The sequence below is a fragment of the Falco peregrinus genome, chromosome 7 (assembly GCF_023634155.1).
Source record: "Falco peregrinus isolate bFalPer1 chromosome 7, bFalPer1.pri, whole genome shotgun sequence".
NCBI lineage: Eukaryota > Metazoa > Chordata > Aves > Falconiformes > Falconidae > Falco > Falco peregrinus.
The window spans coordinates 21,588,039-21,614,016 of record NC_073727.1 but is presented as its reverse complement, the minus strand read 5'-3'; the positions used below and the strand labels follow the sequence as shown (position 1 = coordinate 21,614,016).

Sequence of the window (25,978 nt, the reverse complement as noted above, 5' to 3'; positions counted from 1 at the left end):
GAAGAAAAAGGGAAAAAAAGGGAAAAAAAAGGAAAAATAGTCACCAACCAAGCAACAATATTGTGTTTCTCAGAAACATCAATATATTTCCAAAAAATGTTCTTGTACTTAATTTTTCCTTGTAAATTCTTACCTATCCAGTGAACAAGCTATCAACTTTAGCCCAAATACTGCTATAATGATGTTTAAAAACTTTACACAAATACAACAAAACATGAGTGTAAAGTGTATTTACACTCTGTGCTATATGAAAAAGGGACTGGGGAAGAAGAAAATGCAAAATAACACTGGGAAGACTTGAAAACAAGCATGCCGGATGCAGTGTCTCAAGAGACAGACACTTGCTGAAAGTTGTCAGATCTGATTAAGGGAGCTATTGGCATCAATCAGACCTGACAGTACTATATCAGAGGTTAGTATAACTATAATTAGTGGACTGATTAACAGCAAAGAGGAAAAGAGGGTAATGTTTTGGATCGAACTCCTTTAAAACATTTAGATCATTATTGAAACTTGAAGCCTGAGTGGCTAATTATATATTTTACAAGAGCTAAATTTCAAAAAGCATGCAAGCTGTTCTTCCTCACTATGGCTGTTAAAATAATGTTTGTACTGACTCTAAACAAACTGTTTTTTCCTAGAAAAAAAAAATACGGAAAGCAGGTGCTCGTGTCATATTACATCTCAGTACAGCTATTGTTACCCTAATGTATATTGTTTTCCATAGTTTCTCCTCAGATTAATGCAAATACTCCACATGTAAAACTTTATTTTATTAGTAAGAATATAAATTCTTCAATGATATCAGAGCAGTAACAAAAGGAATTCTTCTATCCAATTCTTCTATCCAATTCATCAACTTGACTGGTTTTACTGGGTCTGAGTCTAGTTTATTTTGATTCTGTCAGTCTGTTGTATTGAGGTTTGAAAGTAGTTGGAACTTGTGAAGTAATTTTGTAAAAATCTGGGACATCCAGAACTGTGCTGAACGCATTAAATCTTAGGTCTTAATGTAAGAACTTATATCTATTAATCATAACTGTGAAACTGAACACAGAACAAATTAAAACCTGAAAAAAATCAGTTCAACAGTACATGTCAGATGTGTCCTTAAGTATCTTGCTCCTCTAAGGTGGTGTGCTAATACATTGTGAATTGGTTGCCTTTTCATTAAGGGACCAGCTGGGTTCTGTAAAGGAGCTAAATCATTATGAGTTCTTAGGATTAAGTTGTAGAATAAAACATGCTGAACAATGTTAAATTTCCTTAGTTAAAAATTAATCTGCCGTTTTAATGAGTTCTGAGTGGCAGCTGTTAGAATTTTTGTTGTTTTCTTGTTGATTTCTAGACCTGTTGTTGATTGATTATTGGCATTAGCTTTGGTGACTTACTAATTGCTGCTACTATGCATCAATATAACACACCTCCGTAAGTCTTTCTAACGTGAAAAACTTGGTCTTTTATGTAGATACTTTTTGTAGGTATATTTTTATTCTTTAATTTTTCTAAGATGCTTTTACATATGTATATGTAATCCTGTATTGCTATTACTTTAGACCACAAATACACATTAAGATTTGATATAACATGACCTATTCACCCAAATGGGCATACTGCTCATCTGCATGTCTTTGTATTGTAAGGAATCTGCTTTGCTGCAGACATAATTCGGTTTTAACTGTGTAAAACACAGCATCACATGGCTGTCTCTGATTTATGCAAAACAAAATATTTGTATTCATTATTTATTACTTCCTACCACTCTACCTCAAATTCTTGCTTGAATTGCTGCCCTCGGTTTTACTTTCTATATGTTATCCCATCCCTGCCTGAGCTCAAGCTCACATGAGATTTTGTGAAACACTTGAATAAATCATACAGAGTAAGAGTGCAATAAAAAGAGGAATAAAAAAAACCTTATGAAAGTGACTTGCAGGCTGCTGCTCTTATAACATGTTTTGATGAAGTTTTTACCTCAGAGAGTGCCAAAGTGGTAAAGTGTCCCTCATGGGGTGTGATATCAGGTATCTAGTATTAAAATTTGCGAGAAGCTCCAAAGCATCACTGATTAGAAGGGAAGTATTTCTGAATTGTACAAAGCCCCAGCATAGCAGCTCTCCCTATAGAATTGTAGAATATGCTGCATTCCAATAAGAGGCTGCTCTGGGTGGATGTGTGTAGTTGTGTGGAGTTTTGTCTCTCCATTTCTGTGCAAGTAAAGCTCTTGCAGTGAGTTTGCTGCCAGAACAAAGCACAAAGATAAATAGTCATAGCATGAACAGAGTAAACTGTGTAGGTTGTCTGTGCCCCTTTGCCAAAAAGCTGTCAGGAGATGAGGACTGCTGGCTGTGACTGAGCAAAGCTTTTTCTAGGATGAGCAGCATATTCTTAAATGCTGTTTTCAGGTGTGGTAAGGGGAAATTATACATGTGTGTAAAGGAGTGGGAAAAGAAGAGAGATGACCAGTAGCAATGTGGAAACAATAAAGATTAAGGAAGTTACATTCACTGAAATCTACAGAAGTAGATCCTTGAGTGTCTGAATATTGACAAGAAAGCAGCAGTGGCTAGACCAGAATTCTTTATTGCCATCCATCCGTGATGAGTCACTGTGGTGGGGACAAAGTTCCTACAGACACTAACATAGAAAGAGGGTGGTTCCATGCTTTCCAAAGCTTTTAGATCCTTAGAGCTTATATTTTGTACATGGACTATGTTTTCTCTTTAATTGTATATGGAAATGAAATAGGCCTTAAAATTGTTTCTTCTCCAACATCATCGAAGGTGCTTCAGAAAATACTACCTTTTGTGAGTTTACAGAATTCCCATATTTGGAATGATGCTTTATTTCATCACATTTAATTTCAGTAAAAGAATTATCTTTAATCTGCAAATGATGAAATAATTTCTAGTCGTATCTAATCATTGTTTTATATTGTTAAAAGGCAAATTTCTGAAATACCCAACGTGCATTTTCTAATGGAGAATATGTATTTCAGTTACTTCCAGGATGTATTTTAGCTGGTTTAGTCTCTTTACCTCTCCTTAGTTTTGGCTGTGGTATCTTCAATCAGACTTCTTTGTGCTAACAGAATGAGTAACTCCAGCATCATTGGTCATTGCACAGGAGGTAGCCTGTGCTAAAAAAACGCAGGCATCAGTGTTTTTCTGTAACGAGATTTGGTTTTCTTTTTCTTGTCTGAAGGATACTGAAATATTAAGATGGTTTCTTAATAGAAAATTGGAAAGTTATGAAGATATGTTAATGCAAAATGAAAAAGAAATGCCTATTAAGAGGGTAAAATAAACCAAAAAATAAAATTACAGTGGAAATGTGTATTTCTTGTTGATTTAATCAATGCTTTGAGAAACAATATTGTGAACTTCACAGAGAAATAAGACATAAACAGTGTTTGCTGTTTACTTAGCAGCTATTATAATGGTTTCAAAGCAGAGAGGAAGTAGTACTTTCCTGTAGGTTTGATAAATATGAAAATATATCTGTTGTGCTGCAGGGGTGCGATGACATATGGTCATGAAACGTTTGTCATGACATATGGCCATGAAATCTGGATCCAGCTTTGGGAAGATAATTTCATTTTGGAAACTTCCCATAACAAACAAGCTTTATTATTGTGATCATTTGACATCCACAATATTTTCCTCATGTGGAGGCTTCTGGATTTTTTCCTTATAATCTTGAGCTTACTTACAGTTTCCTTCTAGAAAGAATGATAGCTATTAATGCCCAGTGTATACAATAATATGAAGTCAAACCTACAGATTAAATGTTTGAAAGTATGTGTGCATGCCATTGTGTGTATTTACATAAATCTAATGTAATAAAGGCATACATATTTACATCCAATGTTAAGGAAAGATGTTGAAACTAGATGTCAGTTGGTACTACTACTGCTCCGCTTACAGTATGTTAGCATGCAGGCTTATTTCTGGAATAGCGCTGATACTCAGAATATCGGCACTATCCAGTCTAAGTACAAGGTACTTTTCTACCTTTTATGTTATAGAAGGCTATGTAACTACATCTTAAAATACTATGTGCCCGTGCACAGGGCATGGGGGTAAACAAATGATAGAGAACATCAATATAATACTTTACTGGAAAGGACTTGCATATTGCATTTATTAATGTAGTATAAGAATCTGTGTAGTACAGTTCTTAAAGCCCTACAGGACGATGATTTTATGGAATCTATGGTGAGCTATAGATGTGTTGTAGTAGAAAAATTTTGTATAACATAGCAGATTATTTATCTGTTCCTGCCTAGATGAGGATGAAGTCTGTTGCTGCAGTTGATTCTTTTAAATAATGGTCATGGCTAAACATTAAAATTGACCGCTGTTGATAGTGGTTGTTGTTCCTAATGACAGATATTTGCTGCTTCTCTGAAAAGTTTCTCTGAAAGATGTTTTTCCCACCTTTCACATGCAGTTGCACAACAGCTTGCCATCTCTAGCAGTTCTTGGCCTAACATTTATATGAGCCTACTTAAAACATTTGATTTTTTTGATTTTTTTTTTAAGTTTTGGTGTTTCTGGGGAACACTGTACATAAAGAATTACTGCTCATAACTCATTTGTGAACACAGCAGTAGCAGGAAAATTAAAACATGGAAGTGAATGTTAAGCTGAAGATGAGTTAAGTGTTTTGGAGGTGGAGCAACTGCAGTGTAAGAGATTTTCTCAAAAGATTTTCTTTCATGCATCCTCTGTTTTGGTCCAGAATTTTGTACACCTTTTGCCATCTTTGTTACTTTTCTATTCAGAGCTTTTAATTCATTGATTCAGTTCAGGTTAGTCCTCTGGGATTGTTTTACTGGCTAATTCTAGTGCCTGTAAGATTGGCAGCTCTTCATTTGGACTTAAAATCTAATGGTTGATACCAGTTTTGTAGTTCTGCAAAAGCCTTTACTCATTCATTTTGTAAAAATTATTTTATTGAACAGCTCACCGGCAGCAAGATCTACTTCTGAATGGGGCTGATTACAGCAGACTAGTTTCCAGTCTTCTGTTCCTGCTGTTTGTGGGGAATATTTCATTTTTATTCTCAGGAATGTCCATAAAATCTCTGCTATAAGAATTTTAACAGTGTCTTTCCTTTGTAATCATTTCATCAATTCATTCAGAAGTCTTATATTTAAATACTAGTTGAATTCTGTTTCTCATGTGCATCAGGAATAAAAACTTACAAATATCTGTTTGAAGATAAATTGCCAAAGGTATGATTTGGCTTGTAGGGTGTTTGCTCAATCACAATATGCAAATTTATATAAAACCATTGTCATCTCAAAATTTAGGTTGTCATCAGGTCTGATAAAGCAGAAACCTAAAATGAGAACATGTTTAAAATTTGCCATGCATGCCTACTTTACTAATGATGCCTTACTGTCCAGAAAGGTTTGAACAGATGTAAAGTAGACTATTCTGAGAATCCACTTTTAAGATATGGGGCAGGGAGAATTTAATCTACTAACCTGATAATTCACAACCAGCTGTTCTCCCTCTTCTTTTTGTAATCAGAATGGTATTGTCTAAAACAAAAATAAAACACCAGCCCCCTTCTTCTATCATCCCAGGCGATGTTTAACCTGATATATGAGTCAACCAGTTCTTTATACATTTTGGTTTGACAATATCTGGTAGATAAGAAGAATGACCGAGGTTTTTTCTAATTGTTTCTTGGAAATCATTGTAGTTACGAAGTTATCTGTGAGGGGTTTTTTCTAAGTTCTGATTTATTGTATGTATGAAAGGAACAAAAGGTCAGATAAGTGGCAGACATGCTTTGAGGCTGAAGTGGCTAAAGAGAGGAAAACTTCTCAAAAATAGTCTTGGAAGAACTTAAAAGCCATGGATTTTGTAGTATGGCACATTACAACCAATTATTGTGTGTTGTTCTGAAATATTTTCATATGTGGATTGAACCTGTGGGAGTGTGAATTTAATCTACTTTTTTGAGGGAATTACCATGTTTTACTAGCCTTGCACAAATTATTCAAGCAGAAGTCAGATACTAGTCATGTGCAACATGTGTTTGGGAGAACTTAAAGCAGAAAAAAAGTCAGAGGATTGCAAGTGAGCTGCAGGCTATGCAACTGCTAGCAATTCATAGAAGATAAATAGATTTCAGTGAGACTGTAAGCCTTTTCAGACTTAAGAAAACACCAGACAACAACAAAACCCATCATTTTTTTAACATGCAGATCTTATGAAACTGTGGCGATAATGTAAGTTCCTCATACCACTAAGTCTGGCTTCTAAGAGGACTGAAGAGAAACTGACAAAAATAGTTAGCAAATCATGCAATTACAGAAAAATGCTATTTCACAGTCACTTGAAACTTTGTCAGTTCACATTGAAATTATCAGCTAGTGTCATCACTTTTGACTTCATTTTTCAAAATCAAGTAATTGGACATTTTTGAGTATGAACAGTATGTAATGTAATGTAGGGATATGTTAAATAACAGCAAAGCTAAATGCAATCACTTTGAGTTGAAAGATTTATTACTTTTTTAAAAAAATGTTACCATTTCTGGTATAAAATTGAGTGGCAGTGCTCACCTGAAACAGATAACATGTGATAAGCCCATGTTTTCGCTAGTAGAAAAAGTCAGTGCAGAGTAGTTACTAATGATAATCCAAAAAGCATTGGGAAAGGAGAATTGTATGTGTGGAGAGAAATTCAAGTTGACAGTAAAAATATTGACAGTTAACCAATTTCTGTTCAGTCATACCCTAATAAAAAAACAGATTGAAATGTTTTGCATGAGTTGCAGTTCATTAAGTAAATGTGATGCTTTGTTTTCAGGCTGTTTCAATAGTGAAAGAGGTGAAGTGGTGAAATAGCAATATCAATGAACATGTTTCTCAGTTTGCTAACTCAAGTCAAAGTGAAAAAAAAAATATTAAAAAGATATTTTGAGACTTGGTTACTCTGTCCTTCCCTTGCCCCCAGACAGAAAGCAGAATTCTTTTGCTGAATCTGAGTTTTGAGTTTATGACTGTGGATAAAATACGTTGCCACTGAAAATTAATTATAAAAAGAAATGCCACTAACACATTTAAAATAATTATGAGATGGATCATAATGCTGCTTTGTTTATTATTTTAATTGACAAAATCTATGTTAACATTTGCTGATCATCAGCATTTTCTTCTAGCTGATATTTTTAATTATACTTTATATATTTTAATTCAATTTATGGTTTGAGACTGCAAAGCTGATTTGTTTGGCAGGGTTTTTTTGAGGATTTTTTTTTTTTTCAACCGTAATTCCTATCTGAAAAATAAATATAAGAACCAACCATATTTTCTGGGAAGACATTCTCTGGAAATTGCTGGTCTTACTAAATGAGACAGTATATCAAGTATAGCTTTTAATTCAGGTCATTACTTTGACTAACATTGCTGTTTTAAAATAAGATCCAAGTAAAAGATCATTGTAATGAATAGTCATGAATCAGAAACAGAATTAATGGTACCATTTAAAATAGATATCCTGATAACATGACTGACATTAGGGGGGAAGAAAACCCTGCATTCTGAACGTTGCCAATTTAGATTTAACAAATTAGCTAAGTAGCTTGCATTTGTAGTATTTCACACCTTAAAATCTTAATATGCATTGCTAAATATATTTCGTCACTGTTTGCTAATTAATGTTCTGTGGAAGTACAGCTGCTAATTTTTTGTGGTTGACATGGCTCATTTTAAAGTGATAACAGTCGCATCTGTAGTAGTGTTACAATTCAGTTGATAAATTATGGTTATACATTTTTACATGTACTATTTTGTAAAAGCATTTGAAAAATCTGTATTTGCTAACAAAATGCACCCAGTAATATTTTAAAAGAACAGAAACACACCACCACTCTCTCAGTGATGTTAATGACTCAGTGAGTCTTTCATGTGTTAAGTTTTAAATATTGCAGGACAGGAATGTCTTTTTCTGTAATATCACAAAGTCTCTTCAGGAGTAATTCTTGGTAATTAGTAAAGACTGATACATTATGTTAGTAAAATAATTGGACTGGAACAATATTGTGAGGCAGTGCAGGGAAAAATACTTCTCTGAGGAGAATAAATATTATCAGGATATATTTTGTGGAGATCAAGTGAAGAAAAAAGTATTCATAAATAACATGTGTAAGATACATTTTTTTTTCTAATATTTTGAAAGGAACACAGCAGGATAAGCAGTCAAGGAGGTTCCTGGAGTCAATTGATGAGAACTTCCTCCTCCAGGTAACGGACGAGCCAACAAGGAGAGGTGCTCTGCTGTACCTCATACTCACCAACAAGAAAGGGCTTGTTGGTGATGTGAAGATCAAAGGCAGACTTGACTGCAGTGACTATGAGATGATGGAGTTCAGGATCCTGAGTGGAAGGAACAGGGCAAAAAGCAAGCTCACAGCTCTGAGCTTCAGGAGAACAGACTTTGGCTCTGGGGAGATCTGCTTGGAAGACTCCCATGGCATAAAGCCCTGGAGGGAAGAGAGGCCCAAGAAAGCTGGTTAATATACAAGGATCACTTTCTCCAAGCTCAAGAGAGGTCCATCCCAACAAATAGGAAGTCAGGCAAAAAAGCCAGGAGGCCTACATGGATGAACAAGATGCACCTGGTCAAACTCAAACACAAAAAAGAAGCACACAGAGAGCGGAAACAAGAATGAGTAACTTGGAAGGAATACAGAGGCATTGTCTGAGCATCCAGTTAGGAAAGCTGAAGTCCAAATGGAATTGAATCTAGTCAGGGATGTCAAAGACAACAAGATAGGTAACAAAAGGAAGACTAAGGAAAATGTGGGTCCATTGCTGAGACAGGGGACCTGGTTAAACAGTGGTGGAAAAGGCTGAGGTACTGAATGCCTCCTTTGCCTCAGTCTTTACTAGCAGGACCAGCCTTCAGGAATCCCAGGTCCCAGCAACTGGGGGAAAGGCTGGAGCAAGTAAAGTGTACCCTAGGCGGAAGAGGATCAGGTCAGGGAATACTTAAGCAAACTGGGCATGCATATGTCCATGGGTTCTGATGGGATGCATCCATGAGTGCTCAGGGAGCTGGCTGATATCATAACTGATCAATCATGGTAACTTGGAGAAGTGACTGAAGACTGGAGAAAAACAAATGTCACTTCTCAAGTGAGAGCCAGGGAATGCTACACCAGTCAGACTGACTTGGGAAGGCGATGGAGCAGCTAATACTGGAAACAAGGACAAGACAGACAGGAAAATCATATCCTGAGTAGTCAGCTTGGCCTCACCAAGGGGAAGTCATTCTTGAACAGCTTGATGAATTTCTATGATGAAATGACTGGCCAGGTGGATGAGGGGAGAGCATTGTATATTGTTTACATCAGCTTCATTAAGGCCTTTGACACTGCCTCTCATAAGATCCTCGTAAAGAAGCTGTTGATGTATGGGCTGGCTGAGCAGGCAGTAAGGTAGATTGAAAGCCAGGTGAATGGCCAGGCTCAGAGTGTGGTGATCAGTGGCACAAAGTCTAGTTGGAGGCCAGAAATTAGTGGTCTACCCCAGGGGTTAATACTGCATCCAGTGTTGTTCAACATCCTCATTAATGATCTGGATGATGGGTCAGAGTGTACCCCCATCAAGCTTGCCGATGACACCAAACTGGGAGGAGTGGCTGATGCACCAGAGGATTGTGCTGCCACCCAGAGGGACCTCAACAGACTGGAGAAATAGCCTGACAGGAGCATCATGAAGTTCTACAAAGTCAAATGCAACATCCTGCCCCTGGGGAGGGGAATAACCTCATGCACCTATACATGGTGGGGAATGACCAGCTGGGAAGCAGCTTGGCAGAGAAGGACCTGGGATGGCCAGTGGACACCAAGTTGGATGTTCTGATGGGGAGAAATGCTCAAATTTGGAGTTTTCACAAAGGTTTTATAAGTCTTTGCTCGCTCTCTGTGTCTGCTTTTCTCAGCCAGGGCCTTGAAGCATTATTCATAATTACCCAGTGGCTTTACCCCTTCCATTGTATAATTTCTGTGATAAGAAACTGGTTTTGGTGCTAACACTAATTTGTACCATTTTTATACCTCACAGCACCACATTTGGAGGCCACCTAACTTGTCTTGACACTTTCTGGATTTTTTCAGTGTGGGATCTAGTGCAGCCATCTATTTTCTGTTTGTACATTGTATACTCACAGATAATAGATTTTGTTTGAGAAGAAAATGCCATGAATCACTGTGTTGGGTTTACATTATCTGGTCAAATGTGAGATCGGATACTGATAGTATCTGGTCAACTGTTAATTTATGGGGGTTTCTATAGTATTCTACCATGGCTGCTTGGAATATAGCAAATGCTGACTAGATGCAAACAATTGTTTTCTGGATAAACTTTTGTAGGAACTTACTACTATTATATTTGTTGTAGAAGCGTTATGATCTATTAGGCTGAACTGTGTGTCATCTTAGTGTTTTACTTCTGGAAATCTAAAGTTGAGAGAAAGCCCAGTCATAAAACATATTTACTATGAAAGAACTGATAGGGATCAGATGCATGTTTTCCTGTCTGATTGTAGACTCAACTCTTATTTGTGATGTGAAGTGTGTGTTCATTGAGTACTACATATTAACATTTACTTATTACTGCTTATTCTTTTTTTCTTTAAGTAGAATTACAGAAAAATATTATTGAGAGGAAAAATAAGAATGTAATACTGCTTTAAGAATCAAAGGCCTTGATACTAAAATTTGTATTGAAATAACCTTGGAACCAAAATCTGTCAGAAGAAACTAATCCGTGTGTTTGAGGGGAAAGCAGTTGGCAATTAAGTTAAAAATACTTTGTCAAATCAGGTTATACTGTTAGAAGTAGGAAGGCAATTCAGAATTCCTATTTTGAAAGCTCTGTCATAGCCAAGTTTGGTCATCTATCAAGCATTTTTTTCTGTCCTCTTTGTAGGATAAGGTAATTTGAAATTGTTGACTGGAATTTAGTCAATGTCAGTAGAGTTTTAGAAAACAAGTGTGCTGTTCTCTAGATCCTGTCACAAGTTGATAAGCTTATTTATAAACAAGTAGTTCATGATCACTGTGTTTTCTTTTAGTATCATGCCTATTTATCAAAGCTGTTAGAAGTTTCCCCATTTTGCCAGTTCTTAATATCTTTCAATGATTGGTAGTTGAATTTTAAAGAAGTTTCATTTCAGTCAAGATAATCAAACAGTCCCTGTTCTCTTTCACTCATTAAAGCATTCAATTTGCTGTAGATGTCGCCTGAACAAGATTTGCCCAATTTCTAAACTTTTCTATTGGGACCTATGAAACAGCAAAATTTGAATTTTCCTTTTTATTTTCTGAGTGATTTTCAACTGCAAAGTAACCTTTATTTTAGTAGTACTAAGCTCTTTTTTTTTTTTTTTTTGTGAAATAAGTGATACTGTAAGGTAAGCTTTATGCCTGTCCCAGAAACCTCAAGCTTTTATAGGTGGTGATTCATTAGATTTGTTATGAGTAGGCAATAAATAATTGCCCATAAATCATAGTCACAACTTGCAGGCAAGTTAGATTGAGTTTCAGTAGATGAGATTCAGTTCTAGGTGGGATTTGTACATAGCAGTTGGCACTTAAATAGAAATTTATTTCTGTTGAATAGTGTATAAGAAATCTGCATTTCTATTTCTATTTAAAAAGGTGCTGAGAATTTTTTTGAGGGGAGCAGTGAGGTGCTTTATTTAGAGTGACCACTTTATGTCTGATTTTAGATTTTAAAATGCTGCTTTCTTGAATTCTTGTGTTAAGGTCATATGAAGTGACTGCTGCGTATGTTCTCATTGTGTGGAATGGAGGGTACTATGATTGTTTGGCAATTGACCAACCGTACCTCGGTTTTATCTGTTTGATAGTCTGTTACTTAGGGATTTATGCAAAAAGAGAAGCCATGCAAGAGCATGCGTGGCACCATAATAGAGACTTACCACAGATGTATCTGCATGAAACAGTAAAGTTTGGAAATTATCTTTTCTCGGACTTGTAGAAGTAGTTTAATCTGTTTTGCCAGTCCTGGGATCAAGATATCAATATGTACAACTTGAAATTATGCCTTAGGGAGAAAGTATTTCATAGGGAACTGGGAACTATTAGCTCAAGCTTAGGTATGATGAGGGTCTTAAGTATCTGCTGTGGTGAAGGTTATAGATATTTTATCACATAATTATTAGTTGGATGCATGCGTTACATTTGAGGTTCAGCAAGGAGAAGTGCCTGGTCCTGCACTTGGGTCACAACAACCCTCCACAGCGCTACAGGCTTGGGGAAGGGTGGCTGGAAAGCTGCCTGGGGGAAAGGACCTGGGGGGTACTGGTCAACAGCCAGCTGGACATGATCCAGCAGTGTGCCCAGGTGGCCAAGGAGGCCAACAGCATCCTGGCTTGTATCAGAAACAGTGTGGCCAGCAGGACTAGGGCAATGATTGTCCCCCTGTACTGGGCACTGGTGAGGCTGCGCCTTGAATCCTGGGTTCAGTTTTGGGCCCTTCACTTCAAAAGGGCCATAGAGGTGCTGGAGCACATCCAGAGAAGGGCAACAGAGCTGGTGAAGGGTCTGGAGCACAAGTCCTATGAGCAGCAGCTGAGGGAACTGGGGTTGTTTAGCCTGGAGAAAAGGAGGCTGACGGGGGACCTTATTTACTCTCTATGACTGTCTGGGAGGAGGTTGTAGGCAGGTGGAAGTATGTCTCTTCTCCCAGATAACTAGTGACAGGACAAGAGGAAATGGCCTGAAGTTGCACCGGGGAGGTTTAGATTGGATATTAGGAAAAATTTCTTCCCTGAAAGGATGGTCAAGCATTGAGACAGGCTGCCCAGGCAAGTGGTGTTTTAAACACCGTCCCTGGAGGTGTTTAAAAAACACATAGGGTGCAGCACTTAGGGACATGGTGTTGTGATGAACTTGGCAGTCCTGGGTTAATAGTTGGACTTGATGATCTTAAAGGTCTTTTCAAAGCTAAATGATTCTATGGTTCTAAATGACTTGCATGATTATATAAAGAATTGATTCTGTATAGCTGCTTAATTGTTTTAATGTGAAAAATGTATACAAATGATGCACATTAGCTTGAAGTTATTAGTTGATATTTCCATATGGTTTTCCATGCAAAATCCTACTAATGGCTAACACATGTAGATGCAGCAAATTGTGTCTGCCTCTTATATAAAGCAGGTAAAACTTAAAATAGCTTTGTTAAGTTCTACGTTGCATTTACTCTACTGTGTATTAAAATATTGGGGTTTTTAATAAATTTAAATCTGATTTTTTCTTTGTGAATGCTTAATATTTCTTTTTTCTGCTCTACTAGATGCTTGTGACTACTCCAGAGAAATGGGATGTAGTGACAAGAAAAAGCGTCGGTGATGTAGCCCTCTCTCAGCTGGTAAAACTCTTGGTTCTTGATGAAGTTCATCTGTTGCATGAAGACAGAGGACCAGTACTTGAAAGTATAGTAGCACGTACTTTACGACAGGTAAGAGGCAAAAAAAAATGTTCAAAAGAATTTTATATTGGTCAAGAATAGATAGATGTCAGTGTAAAAGGAGCAATGCTTAGGCAGCTTGCAATTTATTTCATAGCTATTCTGTACTAAGAATGAAGAAAAATTTTTGACTTCTACCTTCTCTTCTGTATTAAATCAGCTACAAATTCCATGATCTATTACAGAGCTATTTCTTTACTTACGATTTATTTACTTGATTTACCTACTGTACAAGTAAAAGCAAAATTAAATGTATTTAAACAAATAATAATCAGGTTAATTTTTTAACATAAACAAAATTGAAAATATTTTCTTACCAGAAATGCTGATTTTTAATAAGCAGTTTTCCTAGATTTTTTTCTTTTTAAGTAAGAGTAGTGTCTTAAATCTAGATAAAACTTTCAATACTGCTAGAAAAATACTACGTAATTTGTACTTTAGCATAATTGGTCCTTTGTGTTTTTTTCCTCATGCTTTAGTGGTAGTTCCTAAATATCAAGATTTGAAACAGCAAAAGGAGAAAAGGATAAATTTGTGGGGTTTTTTTCTTAAATCTTGTACTAAAGAAGGATTCACAGTTAGGTGATAAAAAAGATTGGTCTCAATGGTGAGATGTGCGTTTACCAGAAAAATAAAATGTAGAATTTAGGGATGAATAAAAAGGATTAAATTAGGATAAATAATGGTAAGGAGAGGATAGAGTGCAATTTTTTTTTTTGGTCATGCAGAGCAAAAGTATGTCAATACAAATAATCTGTAACAAGTTAAAAATAAACACAATTGCTATTGTTATGGCTCTGTTTGTAGCATGTTAAATGTTTAAAGCCTTTTAGCTTTTTGCTTGGTAAGACTACAATAACCTTGTTAAGGTGCTCTGAATCGTCTGAATCCAGCTCCTCTAAGAACAGAACAAAATGCATGTCTGCTGTAATCCAGTACAGAAAATGTAAAGTTCCTGTGTAAAGTACAACATAAGTAATAATTGCTTAGAAGCTAAACTTGGAAAGATATTTTTATTTTTACTTTTTATGGAGAGTAGGGCTTTGTGAAGTTTAGACTACCTGGTTCAAAGGCACCATTGTGGTTTAACCCCAGCTGGCAACCAAGCACCACACAGCCACTTGCTCACTTCCCTCCACTACCCAGAGGGCTGGGGAAGAGAATCGGAAAGGAATGTAAAACTCGAGGGTTGGTATAAGAACAATTTAGTAATTCAAACAGAATAAAAATGAAATAATAATAAAACCAACAATAATAATAATAAATAACATCAACAGTTATAATGGAAAGGTAGGGGAAAGGATAAAATCCAGAAGGAAAGGGAGAAAGGAAAACAAGTGATGCACAGTACAACTGCTCACCACCCACTGACCGATGCCCAGCCAGTCCCCAAGCAACAATCCCCAGGCCCCAGCTAACCTCCCCCCTCCCAAGTTTACATACAAAGCATGATGTCCCATAGTATTTAATACATCTTGGCTGGTTCAGGTCAGCTGTCCTGGCTGTGTCCCCTCCGAATTCCCCATGCCCCTCCAGCCCTCTCACTGGCAGGGCCTGAGAAACCGAAAAATCCTTGGCTTAATGTAAAGACTACCCAGCAACAACTAAAAACATCAGTGTGCTGTCAACATTGTTCTCACATCAGAGCAAAACACAGCACTGTACTACCTACTAAGAAGAAAGTTAACTCCACCCCAGCCGAAACCAGGACAGGCTCTGAAGCTTAACCTGCTTGATACAGTGTTTTTTTTTTCTTAAATGGTTTTGATAACCTTGTTTTCCTTAGGTGTCCTTAAAGTAAAGCATCTCAGCTTTTAGCAGTGGCCATGATGGTCATTGTCTTCATGTCAGATTGCAAGACTCATTCATTTTCTAATGCAAAGTTTTGTGAGACTTCTAAGGTAGGCATCAGCTGTCCAAAATAGATGTCTAGAGCCATTGTGTCTGTCCTGCATTATTCAGCTTGGCATCCTTGTTTCATTTGGACACAAATCTTCCATAGATCCTTTCCTTTTTGTGTCTGTCAAGCCTGTGCAGGTAACTTCAGGAATATAAAATCTGAGGCAATTATGTCTTGGGTACTGGCTCCTACATTTAGTGCATTTACTGTAATAAATCAGTATCTTACTTCAACACTTATTTAAAAAATAGCTTTCTAGAGTGCTTTAATCTTATAGAATTTCAAGGTTTGTTTTACCTACCAAGTTGGAGTTTAATTCATCCAGAATTGAAGCTACTAATTTGTAACCCTTCTGAAGTGAAACAGCTGAGAAGAAAAACAAAACACAAATCTTGAAATTAACTACCTCACCACCTTTCTGAAGACCCGTATTTATTCTAAGTTGTTAAGAAAGAGACCACTCTAAATCTTTACAAGCAGGTTGTTGAAGAAAGGGAAAAACTGCATTTTAAAAGTACACTAAAACCCCCACAGTTAAACAGAAGACAAAAGTACTTGTAGAAATATTTAGAATTATGCAGTAGAAAACAATTCCAGACAAAAATATTTTGAATTGCAAGCATCCCAGAGAGCTTGCGGACAAAGAAACAGGAGATGTTTTGTACAGCTGTTTTACCTTTATAATATGGAAACAATAATAAGAGGGTTAGTTTTAAAATTTAAAAAAGAAATTTTATACTGCAGCATCTGAGCCCACCTGGATAGCTCTCTGAAGTATGCAGTATACATCCATAACTAATTATGAAATTATTGAAACTTGTGTGTTATCTCAATAGATTTCTGATTTCAGAAGTATTTCACTGGAGTTTACTGAAAATAGTATTACAGATGTTTTAAGCATAAAAAATCACATCTAATAATGTTTTAATTATATTTTGCAAAGGAAAAAATATTTGGTTAAAGTTCTTTGGTTCTGTGCTCTGCTTATAGTTCTGTTTTACGCATTTTGATAAAAATTCATAAATGTCTCTGGAGCAGGAACTAAACCCAGGATATTCAGCCTATCCCTGGACAATGTGCTGGTTTCGATGGTTCTGCATGAAACATCAAGCTCCTCTCCAGCCCTTCTGAAAGTAGTTCTAGAACATATTTTTCATTTATATTTATAAAAACATCATATTCATGCAGTATTCATGCAAACAAGAATAATTGTTCCATTTTTAAAAAACAAAAAAAACCTCCATTGACAACATCAGTCTAAAATATCCTTATGCCTATTACACCACTGCAGTAATTGCTGAAATGACCTATTTGTATACCGGTTTAAGATGTCAGAAATTGTTTTTCCTCTTTCAGAGTGGAGGGATTCAGAAAGTGATTAGACAACTAATTCAAACAAAAATCCATTGCAGATTAATAGTCACTAGATTAGACTAGGGGCTGTAGTAGCCAGGAGTTATGCTGGCAACTATCATTGACATTTTCCCAGTTTCTGTACTGTCCCTTTTGCCCACTGTGGGAGACAGTGTATTGAAGTAGTTGGATTTTTGGTCTGACCTGGAACAGTCATTTCTTAGATCACTTCTAGGGCAGAACTGTGATAAATGCCTTTGAATACTACTTCAGCCTTTTCAATAAATCACTAATAGCTACTCTAATAATTCTGTGTACCTATAATATACCTATTATACCTGTGTACCTATATAATAATTCTGTGTACCATCTGGATCATACTTCTCTAGCTTGTATGAGACTCTATTATGAGACAATGTCACAACTTCTGTGCAGGTCAGGATGTGTCGTGTAATGCCTTTTACATATTGCAGGGCTTGTTATCCTGTTTTATCAAAAAAGTCTATCTCCTGTTTTGTTGGAGTGTGTGAGGGTTTTTCTTAGATGGTGGATAATAGAAAAACAAATGTTTGGGGGTTTGAATTTTTTTTGGTCTTAAGAATTTAGTGTTCAACTAGCTGCTTGGGCCTACAACTGTGGCAGAAAAGAATGGCGTGAGATCCATTTTCATATGCTGTACAAATACATCCTGAAAACAAGAATATCCTGATGCATTACCAGGTCTGTCCTAGTTTGTACCTCAAAATACTTGAACTGTTGTTGTACTTTCCCCCCTCCCCCCCAGATGAACACTGAGTCACACCACTTACTGTAAGACTTTAACATGTTCATTTTAACTTATGGCATTTTTTAGAATCAGGGCGTTTTTTAAACCTGGAAGGAGCATATATATTGAAATTGCTGACAGTTGTACTAATAGCAGAAAGAACGGCATATTCATGCATGGTTGCACTTTTTAAATTCTAGAGAATGTTTCTGCAAGTGACTAAATTGATTTTGCTAAACATTTTGGTGGAAAAATTGCTTTGAGCTCTGTTACATACTGTAGGTATAACATCAAACAACTTCTTTGAATCCAATTTATATAGCTTTGATGTTTAAAGTTTGTCTAGAGCATAATGCAGATGTAGAACTGAAATGCTTAAACTTTTTAATCAAACTTTCCACACTTCTGTAATAGCTACTAAGCTTATTAGCTTGAAAGAAAAAAATTGTCTGCTTTTAAAGGACACTGAATTATTTTGTCATAATTATTCAGAGATTTTTATGACTTCTGTGCTGCTTACAGGTATTTTTTCACAAAAAGCATATTGTATTACACTGAAGTGATACGTGAGTTTTGATATCTTCTCTCAACTATGTGAATGATAAAGAAAGACCATAGTAAAAGATTTCTCAGATTTTGAGGAACTGAAGTTCCCATCTTAGACACACAAATATTGTTCTCATCAGTCTTACTCTTCAAATTTAAATTTCAATTGCTTCATGTTTTTGTATTAGATAAACAGAGTTGCTAGATAAATAATGGGCAGGACAATACAGCAGGATAAGCAATCAGAGAGATTTGTGGAGTGCACTGATGAAAGAACTTCCTCCTCCAGGCAGCAGAGGAGCCAAGGAGAGGTGCTTTGCTCTACCTCATAGTCACCAGCAAGGGAGGGAGGGGCTCATTGGGGCTGTGAACGTCTAAGGCAGCCTTGGCTGCAGTGACCATGAGATGGTGGAGGAGTTCTCCTTCCCCTGGAAGTTGTCACGTTTCCTTTCTGAGCTTTCTTCACTCAAAAAAGAAAAATCAAGGCTGATAGATAATGACCTAAAACCAGCTGATCAGATCTATATATCTTGTGTCTAATGATAGCCCACTGTAGTTCCTATGTATGTCTGTTGAGGTTAGAATGGCATTGGGCATTTCATTTCTCATCTTGAGTGACTGCTTTTAGTCTTTTGTCTCTTTGATATTCCTTATATAGGCTAATTAAGTTTCTCAGCATCTTCTGTTACAGGATAAACCAAACAAGCTTACTGAAGCCTTATACAATAATTTTTTTGTCTCTAATTATAGTGTTGTAGGACTTTTTTCACTGATGTTTGTGATTGTATTTTTAAAACATCAGCAAAACTGGGTATAAAACTTTTGTGTTAGTTTGGTTGCGGCACAGGCAGAGGTAGAGTGTTTTCCTCCTATTACTCAGTTCTGTCCTTTTTATATCCCTAAGAATTGCATGTACTTTACTTGCTCAGACATCATATTCAGACCTTGCATTCAGATGCTTGTTCGTGAAGTCCTCAGACAAACCTCTTTATAGTCGCTGCAGGATTCACTTGTTGCTATGAGAATGTTTCCTGAGAATAGTCTTGTCTTGCAGCTGTGGCCTGGTTTAGAATAAGCTAAATTAAAAGACGTTTAGTTTGAATGGGACCATCAACCTAGATTTACCTGTGTGGCTGACACACACATCAGTTGTATTAATTCTGCCAATCACCTGCTCTTGTCACCAGTTATTTTTTTATTTACTGCATATCATGGATAAAATTATTGAATAGAGTTAGGCTTAGAAAGCAGTTAGGGGCGTCCCCTTTTAATTGCTGTTTTTCAATTATATATTCTTTTTAGAATCTGTCAGTTTGTCAGCTTGTGATAAATTTAACACATGTTTTCTTGTTATTCTGTGATGCTATTTTTAAACAGTGTGTTGTGCAGCCTTAAGTCGAATACATGAGTCTAGACCTAGCTTGTTATCTTTTCTGGCAACCTTGTAGCTGTGTAAAAATTACTTTTTTAAAACAAAATACTTCTTTAAAGCAAAACCTAACCTCCATTTGTTCGGAAAATGTTACATGTCAGATATTTAAATTAATCTTCAGCTTTTCTATTACTTTCAATGGAAGTGATGTCAGGAAGTCATTCTGCCTGTCATTTTTTATTATTGATTTGTGAACGTTTTTCCATTTTTGTGATATATCCATGGAGTTTAAAAGGTTATAGTGATTGTCACGTGTTTTATGTTCTTTCATAATATGGTAAAGCTGTTAAACTGTGTATTTTTTCTTTCTTAGTTTGGGAGCAAAACAGTAAGCATAGCATGAAAAGGCATTCTGTCATTCAAGAAAAACAGGCATGGCATTGTGCAGGTCTTAGAAATCTCTTAATAGGTACATTCAAAATGTCATTTCTTAAGGCAAAGTATTGCATACTTAGTATTTAGCTGAGGGAAAATCATATGGCTTCTAATAGTGCTTTCTGCATGGTTACATTTTTTCAGTACCTCTGGATTTTTAAATATGTTCTAAATGGAGGACTGAGATCACAGTATTTTCAGGGTTCACTGGAAGCATAGTAGAACTCATTTATAAAATTACTTAACTAGATGGTTGCCTAGTAACAAATGCATTCTGTGCACAGTGTTTGGGTTGTAGATAACGTCCGATGTAGAATCTTCAAAACAGTATTAGTAATTCCATTTTCACTATGTACTTTTGATTTTGCAGTTTTACTCAGTTTTCCATTTTTGTTCCTAAAGATAAGAAATTACCACCTATGTGGATTTATTGACAACTTCTTGATTCTTCATTAGACAGTTAACAAGATATCAATAAAAAGTAAACACTGGTGAAACATTCTAACAAACTTAGTCATTTTGAAACATGTTTAATTCTTTTTTTTTTAACGTTCTAAGGATTCCTACTTTTTTTTTTTCCTTTCTTCTCCTTTTTTTTGAACAATGGGAAAAACACGTATCTTGTGAGAAACTGAAACTTATAGCCATTCTGTGGGTAGGCTGGTATCTAACTAAAACTAATGTGAATCCTCTCATATGCAGTACTTCCCTGTTCAACAGTGGTATGAATGAACTCGGGAACCCAAGTTACAAATTCATCTTCTTGCACGTCTAGACTGAAAAACAAGAAATGCTTGTGTGTCATTTTCTGTGTATCTTGTCTTTAGTGTACATCTGAAGGGCATACAGGCTGACTGTAGAGGGTGTACTGAAGTAATCCTGGGTCATCTGAATATCAGATTAATTTCTAACAGTGGACAATTCTTCAAAGATCAGGATATGTAAACTTGTCTGCTCTACTTAATTCTGTGCTCAAGTTGAACAATCAGGGATGTGCATTCCAGCTTGGTTGTAATTCATTCTGTGAATGTGATATTTTAATATATGGAGATGGAACCAACTGCGAAGATCACAAAAGTTCAGGAAGAATTTTAGAAGTCAGACAAAAGAGTATCTCTGTGCACACTCTGTTTGCTCTCAAGTGACGGCTGTAATGTAATGAGATGATACGCAAATCTTAAAACCTATTAGGAAGAAAATGATCCTGCTGTGATCAGTTTACAATCCAGAGAGGCACTTCCAATTCCTGATCCTTTATCATTTACAGTGTAATTGCAGATGATGCTTGAGTGTGGAAATCAGTACTGGATAGCTGTATACGTAGAATTTCATGGTGTGATAATTGTGTTCTGCAAACGTGTATGGTGAATGTGCTGTCAATTCTCCACTTGCCGTCATTAATGCTTCTGAATTAGATATTCTAATTAGATATGTCAATTAAATATAGTTATGGCAATTTTATTTCTTAACTTCCAGTGTAACACCAGCATCAATAAAATATAGCAAAGCTTTCAGAGAACATGATGTGCAAACACTGTGACAGTTCAATTTTCCAAAGGTCTTATAAGTTCTAAATGATACTTATATTTTTACTGAGATAAGGACACATATGAAGATCAAAATGTTTGAGATTGTATGCCAGTAGTGAAGGAAATGCACTTGGCTGCTTACCACCAGCCAGTGATAGGGAATGTAAACATAAAATTTGTCATCAAAAATGCCTTTTCAGTAATTTTTACTGCAATTTCAGGAAAAGATTATATGTTCATAGTGTCTTATATATGAAAGCATGATCTTTAATTGGGACTTCTAGGACCAAATAAGTTATCCAGCACACAAAAAGTATTAATGTTTGAATGTACTCTATTTACAAAGGGTACACACAAATCTGCGCTTTCAAGATTTACTTTTCCTTAGAAGCATCTGAGAGCAAGACATACTAATCTTGCTCTTCAAGGGAAAGTCAGAAAAGTAGTTGAAAAATATATGCAGAGAACTCTGTTATAAAAATGTGTTAGAATACTAAAAGCTATTATGAAAAATTACACTCTATAGTGCTTGGATAGATTAATAATAAATAAATGAAACTGAACTATAATCACAAAGAAAATATGAAAATAAATAGTGTGTTCTGATTGCATATTCAGGTAATTTTGTTTTTCTGACTTTGAAGTTTAGTGCAGTTTTAGTCACTGCTCTTTGGATATTGCTGTGTATAATTAAAAGAATAAACAAAACTCATTCTGTATATGTATGTGATGTGCAGACACACAGGGTTTTAGTTTACAGTTTAAATTTGATAGGAGCATAAAATATTTGGGAGAATTGTTACATTTTGTCTGATGTGGTAAATTTACCTGGTTTTGTTTCTTGATTATTTTCACACACACACACACATATATATATTATTGATATTTTGTGTTGCTAAGTCAATATAAAAGTAGGTGCAAAAACCCAAATATTTTTTGTTTTAATTACTTTGAAAGAAGTTAAAGAAATTGATGGAATGACTTAGTCTTAATAGTCTTTATTTAATTATAAATAACAAAATGTTACTATAGAGCAAATGACATTATTGCCTGATTTCTTATAGCACTCTGACTTGATTTTTGTCCAAGTAATTTGTAAATTTTATATTTACAAGTTGAAAAGTTATGTAGGTGCTACATACATATGCAGAAATATATGTAAAGTATAATATAAAATATGCAAAAATATATTTTGTTTTAAAATATGCTGTGCACATTATTAATTTTAATTACTTGCTTGTGTTAACTCTCCGCTGCAGTTTTTATGCAGAGTTGTAATTCAGGGGTTTCAATCAGCTCCGTAACTGTAGGGCTAACTGCCAGATCAATGAAGTGGCTTCTTTTTACAGAGGTTTTGAAAGTGGCAGGTCTCGGTAAATTGTAACTGTTCTTTAGGCATCGTTTATATTTTGAAAGAAAACTCTGAACAAACAGCTTACAGTTAATTGCTATAAAAACATATACTTCCATGGTTACTAAGCACAGTTCTTGGTAATTGTTTAAATACTTGAAATGCTTTCCTACCTTCAGGTGGAACTGAGCACATTTTCAAACTAGTGCTTTCAGGCTCTTAGAAGATTTGAAAAAAAAATGTTACTGAATTTAGCAAAATCAATAATATCCTCCAGATTGGAGCTGTTACCCTTTCAGATATTGTGCTTATTGTGAACAAAGTACAGGAGAAATATATCAGCAAGTGGTTACTGTTCTTAGAGATTCAAGGCTTTTTTAAAAAAAAAAAGTGTATAAACATTAAGGAAATTAAACTTCTGTTTTGGCTGCTGGTACCCAGGCGCTGGCAGCGGTGGCTGCAGGTGGTGCCTCAGGGAAAAAAAGGGTAAAAATACTGTGCAGGTGTTGAGGGAGAGATAGGAGTGAGGAAAGAAGTGTGAGAAACAACCTCACAGACATCAGGGTCAGTGCAGAAGGAGGCAGTGCACCAGGGGACTGAGCCAAAACCAAAACAAAAAACCCCAAAGAAACGAAAAGGAAAACCACCCACTCACCCTCCTTGGGGGTGGGGGTGGGGAAACACCAAAAAAACTAAACCAACCAAAAAAAAACCTCAGACACCTCAAAACAATGTAGTTGAGGTTGACTGTATCCCTTGCATCATCACATAATCCAGCTATAAAAAGATGTGTAAGGAATGATAATGCTTCTTTGTACTCTTAAAGGTAAATGCTGCTTTCGTTCCCTTTAGCTGGAAGACTTTTGACAATTAAATCCCTCGTTTATCCCAGTCATCTCAAAATCTGCATTTACATATAAGAATTTGTCATACATGGGCTTCCCTTTGCAAAGCTGCTCTTTGTGTAAGCGTAAAAGGGTCAGTAGGTTTTCTGTGTCATTTGGTAGGTTACATCCTTAGTTTAAGCATCCAAATTTTTGCCATGGGACCTGTCCATTACGAGGCAAAGTATTGGTTTGCTTTGCTTGATGTCTGTACGGTTGTGGTGGGTGGCTTCTTTTGGAATTTGGTTTATTATTTTGGTGTGCTTGCTATTCACCAGCTCTGTGTTAATGGTGTGGTGTATTTTATCTTCCTTAAGAATGCTTCCCATACACTTTTTAATGCTCTTTTGAAAACTTCTGTCTGCTTTAATTACATGGTACTTCCTTTCACTTTAACTCAAGCACCTGAATGATTTAAACATCTGTCTTCCAAGTGAAACCTCATATTGTTTTAAATAGGACTTAGCCAGGTTGACGTTACCAGCCTTACTTTTCATGAGACATTCACGAATTTAAGGCAAGTTGAGAACCTTGTATATGGCTTCAGTTATAGTGTCTAAAAAGACTTTTGATGAAAATTACTGTGAACTTTGCTTCTAAGTAATTATGCTAGTAAGAAAGTTGTGAGCCAGCCTACATGGCTCTCAGTATTCCAAAAGGAAATAGGAAAATTCTTGCATACTTGCCTTATTCAAGTCTTTTGGCTGGTTTCATTCTTTTTGACAATTCCCTGGAAATACATATAATATGCAGGCTTTTGTGGAACAGATTATTTTTTTGCAAAACACCTTTTTTTGCCCTTCATCGAATGGGAAGGCATATAATGCAAACATTTGGGCAAATAAAAATAAAAAAAAAAAAAGAAAAAAATGTCTCTATTACAGAGAACCAGAGTAGATTGTCTAAGAGAGCTGTGGAAACAGTTAAGCAAAAGCCAAGACTGAGGAATGACATGAATTACATTCTTCTTTCTTTTCAGAATTGTGGTGTGATTTGGACTAAGGAAGAAATGATACCAAACTGGCTGTCCTAGTTTTGCCTATAAATGGGCATAATATAATGGACTATCCATTCTTAACAAAGCTGGTTTTACTGCTATTGTTCCTCCATGTCAGTTAATGACAAGTAACCGTTCAGAGAGCAAAGATACAACAGAATAGGAAGATGAATAAGCAAGACTTGATGGCATTGCAGTGTGCTCTCGTTTCTTCAATACGGGATAATCACTAACTCACATCTTTTGTTCACCTTTTGTATAAAGTATTAACTGCTTCTTTCACATTACTGTTTTCTGAGGGATATTTTAAAACTCTGTTTTTGATTTCTTGGCTTGTAACGTTTGGATCACATACAGGTTTCTGTTTTTAAATAGGTTGAATCTACACAAAGTATGATTAGGATTTTGGGCCTTTCAGCTACATTACCCAATTATCTTGATGTTGCTGCATTTTTACACGTCAATCCCTACATTGGACTCTTCTACTTCGATGGCCGTTTCCGACCTGTACCACTGGGGCAAACCTTTATAGGAATTAAGACAACCAATAAGGTAAAGTGCCACCATGAATGCCAAGGAAAGGGTTGCTTTTGGTTTGATCATGCTTCACGTATCTGTGTGTAGGGGGTACAGGCTTATTATGCTACAGGTGTTTCATGAAGCATATTTTCTTCTGTATAAAGATATACATAATTGAAAGGTACCTTAAGAATCATATTTTCTAACTTTATAATACTTGTAAATAGACTTTGTTGCAGTTGCATGCAATGGTATCTAGCTTTGTACTGCCTCTGCTTTGCTACTAAGTTTTGCTTGATGGAGAAATAATCATCCTCAATTGCAGAGTCACTGTAGCAGCTGATTATTCTCTTTCTCATTTCAGTTTTCCATTTGCTAGAAGCAGTGGTACTTCTTGTTTAGCTGAAAAGATGTTATAAGAAAATATTAATATATGAAATCTGGAGATAAAGATATGTGTATATATATTAATATGATGTGCATTAATACTAGTTGGATATAAGTTATTGATTAAAATAGTGTCATGCTCAACTATTAACTATTGTATGTGCACATTTGACAGAAAACACATTAAAGTAGTCCTTAAATAAGCTTCTTTACTCCTAGTGCTCTTGCTCATTTTGGGAAGCATTAAGGCTATGGTAAAGTATAATATTCTCATTAAAAATCATAAGTGCAGTGCCACTTGCACATCTAAATTATAATTCTTCTTTAAATACAGGAATTAATACAAACACTTTTCCGTAAGATTTTCAATGCATCTCACTAGCTGGTAATTACAGTTTAAATAGCTTATTCTGC

General features: G+C 35.8%; 1 protein-coding gene across 1 annotated transcript in view; it reads left to right on the top strand.

Annotated features, from left to right (window-relative positions):
• The window catches only part of ASCC3 (activating signal cointegrator 1 complex subunit 3), a 280,977-nt gene that overhangs the window by 98,368 nt on the left and 156,631 nt on the right, over positions 1-25,978 (top strand). Inside the window, exons 11-12 of the mRNA XM_055809674.1 lie at positions 13,352-13,516; positions 25,034-25,210. Coding sequence (XP_055665649.1) covers positions 13,352-13,516; positions 25,034-25,210 — 342 coding nt within the window. The remainder of the gene's footprint in view (positions 1-13,351; positions 13,517-25,033; positions 25,211-25,978) is intronic.